This window comes from Vollenhovia emeryi, unplaced genomic scaffold (assembly GCF_000949405.1).
Source record: "Vollenhovia emeryi isolate VEMERY1.0 unplaced genomic scaffold, V.emery_V1.0 DF939445.1, whole genome shotgun sequence".
Taxonomy (NCBI): Eukaryota; Metazoa; Arthropoda; class Insecta; order Hymenoptera; family Formicidae; genus Vollenhovia; species Vollenhovia emeryi.
Genome location: NW_011966921.1, coordinates 51,553 through 55,651, shown reverse-complemented (window position 1 = coordinate 55,651; position 4,099 = coordinate 51,553). Strand labels below are relative to the sequence as shown.

Below are 4,099 nucleotides of genomic sequence, written 5' to 3'. Positions count from 1 at the left end.
TTTGGTCCTTCGAGCCGGATGGGCAAATGTTAGTGGAAAAGGAAGGTGAAACCATTCGTCGTGAGGTGAACAGTGCACGAAGACACGTGGTCGAGCCGTGCTGCAGGCGTGTCTCGTGGAGCACGTGAATAAGTACGGAGCTGCTACCATGGAGAGCGTTCTGGCGATGCAGCAGGTGACGTGCGGGTTGCTCGCAAATGCCTTATCGAATTTTAAGAAGATCGGGCGTAACAACTTAACGCCCGCCAAGGTACGTTCGCGCATCTCCAGCTTAAAAGGGAACTGGGAGACGTGCCGGCAGCAGCATTCGCAGCTCCTAGTGCTGACCCCCTTGGAGCAACGGAGGACGCAGGACTACTTCACGGCCCGGGTGTTCGAGAAACACGAGGAGATTTGTCAGGAAACGCTGGATTACATGCACGAAGCGTTGGAGGAGGTGGAGCCTACCATCAAAGTCGATAAGTCTCCGAGCGCGTCCTCGGTTGTGGCCCCTGAAACAAGTCTATTTTCGCGAACACAACTGCCGCCGATTAAGCTCCCTCCCTTTGCTGGAAAGGCCGAGGAGTGGGAGTCATTTCGCGACCGATTCACCGCGCTCATCATTAACAACCGCGATTTATCAAATTTCAGTCGTATTCATTTTCTTGTATCTAGTTTAACGGACGAGGCGCGCGAAGCGATTTCAGGCATAAACATCACCGCGGACAACTTTGAGGTTGCATGGAAAGCGCTGCATGAGCGTTATGAAAATAAGCGAAGGTTAATTGAGACTCACGTTTCTTCCTTGTGTAATTTAAAGGGCATGTCTCGAGAATCAGCACGCGAGCTTCATGCCATTCGCGATCAAGTTGAGCGGGCGATAAGTGCGCTCCGTTTGCTAAAGCGCACCCCCGAGGAGATGATGAGTGACATGGTCGTATTTTTAGTTACCCAGCGCTTAGACCTCACCACGCGTCGGGCGTGGAAATTGAAAATTGTTGACACGGATTCGCCGCCGTCCTACGAGGACTTGCTTCGCTTTCTGTCGTCGCGCGCGCATGCTCTCGATGAGATTGCTCCTTACGAGCCGCCGAAATCGCGCGCTCAGAGCGTAACGAATGCTACCACGGTCGCGGCTGCCACGTCTTCATGCCCTGTATGTAAACAGTTACATTTTTTAAATCGCTGTCCACGGTTCGGTGCGAAAAGCCCCTGTCAGCGGCGTGAACTGGTGGTGAATTTAAAGCGGTGTGTCAATTGCCTCGGATCAAGTCACTCTGAAGAACAATGTCGAAGTAAATTTACTTGCCGCGTGTGTAATGCAAGGCATCACACGCTTTTGCATGCTGACACTCCGCTTTCGCAGCAAACCGTCGCCTCATCTCCGCCTGCAGCGCTTGAGGCTTCGTCGCCGACCTCAACCACTAACTCCCCGTCGGAATCCCACTATGCGTTCGTATCACTGACTACTGCGCCGAAGCCCGTGATACTTTCTACCGCGACGGTTACAGTGCGTTCCTCAAGTGAGCGCGCTGTAACAGTCAGAGCTTTACTTGACAGCGGGTCAGAGGTCACACTTATGACGGAACGAACCGCTCAAAACTTGCGTGTCCGTCGGATACGCACTCGCGTAATCATGTCAGGAATAAACTGCATACAAACCAATGCCTGCCGTGCGGCAGCTGAAATAAGCATCTCGCCCAGAGACAGTTTAACGCCCTCCTTCAATACGACCGCATATATCCTTCCCTCTCTCACTAATTACACCCCTCGTCTCACGTCCGAGGTCACTCAGTGGCATCACTTGTCAGAGCTCAAAATGGCGGACCTCAACCCCTTAAGCAGCGAACCCATTGACTTAATTATCGGATCCGATTTATACAGCAGATTGTTAGTCGGTGCACGATGCGGAGCATCAAATCAACCAAGCGCGATAAACACGCACTTAGGATGGATCCTGTCGGGTCCGACGGCCAAGGTGGACATTAGTTCGACCCATTCTGTAAGTCCGCAGGGTGAAACTTCAGCCTTGCCTCATATCAGTGTTGGTGTTTGTTCTCTCGATCGCGACCTTCAAAAATTTTGGGAGATTGAGGAGATCCCTTCACAGGCACTACTCTCGCCGGACGACGATCGCTGTGAAAGGCATTTCGCGGAAACTCATTCGCGCGACCCTGATGGCAAATACGTCGTCCGCCTGCCCTTCCGATCCGATCCTCCACTCGATATAGGCGACTCGCGCGGCGTGGCTGAACGGCGGCTGCGCTCACTGGTGCGCAGACTTGATGCTCAGCCAGACTTAAGGCAACAGTATCAGGAGTTTCTCTCAGAATACGAAAGTCTGCGCCATATGTCACTGGTGGCCGCGCCACAGTCGCACTCACATCAGACAGTTTTTATTCCGCATCATCCGGTACTCCGCTCGGAGAGCAAGACCACCAAATTAAGAGTCGTTTTCGACGCGTCTAGCGTCACCGCTAACGGGTCGTCATTGAACGACCATCTCTTGACTGGTCCGAAATTACAAGCGGACTTGTCATCGGTTTTGCTCAGATGGCGCCAGTTTAAATTCGTTTACGCAGCGGACATCACCAAGATGTACCGTCAGATTGTGGTTAATCCTCGCGATCGATGCTATCAGCACATTCTTTGGGTTGATCACAACAATGCTATTCAAGAATACGAATTAAACACTGTGATGTATGGCACAGCTAGTGCTCCCTTTCTCGCTCTTCGCACTCTTGTCCAACTGCGACAGGATGAAGGAGTAACGTATCCGCGCGCGTCTTCCATATTGACCGACAACACATATGTCGATGATGTGTTGTTCGGCGCTGATGATCAACCGACTCTCATCCAGGCACGCACGGAGTTGTGTTCGCTACTCAAAAAGGGGGGTTTTGAGTTGCGCAAGTGGTCGAGCAATCGACCTGAGCTTTTAGCTGATATTGATCCGTCCAATAGCGGGCTCGCTCAGGAGGTGCCTTTCCGTCTTGATGATAATCTTAAGGTGTTGGGGGTTACTTGGAGTCCAGCCCGTGATTGGTTCCGATTCAACGTAGAGGTATCTACGCCAGTTCCTGTCTCAAAGCGACAGGTGTTATCAGTCATCGCTCGTTTCTTCGACCCCTTAGGGTGGGTCACGCCAGCCATAATTGCTGCGAAAATCCTCATGCAAGAGCTATGGAAGCTCGGGCTCGAGTGGGATTCTCCCATTCCGGCGTCGGTGCTAGAGCGCTGGAGAAAGATTTACTTAGAGCTCCCGGTCCTGCGCACTGTTCAAATCCCTCGCTGGACGGGATGGAGCTCCGACACTTGTCAAATGTCCATTCACGGATTCGCTGATGCATCCACTGTCGCTTATGCCGCTGTTGTGTATGCGCGTGTGGAGTCATCCTCCAGCCCAGTCACCGTGACCTTGTTGGCCGGTAAATCCAAGGTCGCACCCCTCAAAAATTTAACCGTTCCGCGACTCGAACTGTCTGCTGCACTCCTGCTCACTAGGTTAATCGAATTTGTAGTCTCTGCGCTCAGGGTTGAGTCGGCACCTATTCATTGTTGGACGGATTCCACGGTCGCTCTCGCGTGGCTCAGCAAGCATCCATCGGTTTGGAAGACGTTCGTGGCAAATCGCGTCTCCAGCATTCAAACCCGGATGCCTTCTGCCACGTGGCATTACGTCAACACCCACGAGAATCCGGCTGACTGTGCCTCGCGTGGGTTGCTTGGATCCGATCTGGTGAGCCATCCGTTGTGGTGGTCGGGTCCTCCATGGTTGATCTTGAGCTCTGCGGAGTGGCCAGGGCCGCCCGCCGGCGTCGTTGGAGTGGAGGCTCATGGCGAGGAGCGGCGGGCCGCGGTCCTTGGCGCTACATGTGATGCCTGCACCCCGCAATGGGACTTGGCTGGCCGATTTTCTTGGTGGCCCAAATTGATTCGAGTCACTGCTTACGTGCAGCGGTTTGTGGAGAGTTGTCGAGGTGTACGAAGCGTTTCCAGCCAAATGAAGACCGCTCCTTACGCGGTCACCGCGTCCGAGTATCATAAAGCCAGACAATTCTGGCTCAAAGTGATCCAGGCAGAAGTTTTTTCCAGGGAGCTCTCCGCGCTCCGCTCCGGG

General features: G+C 53.3%; 1 protein-coding gene across 1 annotated transcript in view; it reads left to right on the top strand.

Moving 5' to 3' along the window:
• The first annotated feature begins 148 nt into the window (after positions 1–148).
• The window catches only part of LOC105557610, a 7,302-nt gene continuing 3,351 nt past the window's right edge, over positions 149–4,099 (top strand). Inside the window, exon 1 of the mRNA XM_012004890.1 lies at positions 149–4,048. Within this exon, the coding sequence (XP_011860280.1) occupies positions 149–4,048 (3,900 nt within the window). The remainder of the gene's footprint in view (positions 4,049–4,099) is intronic.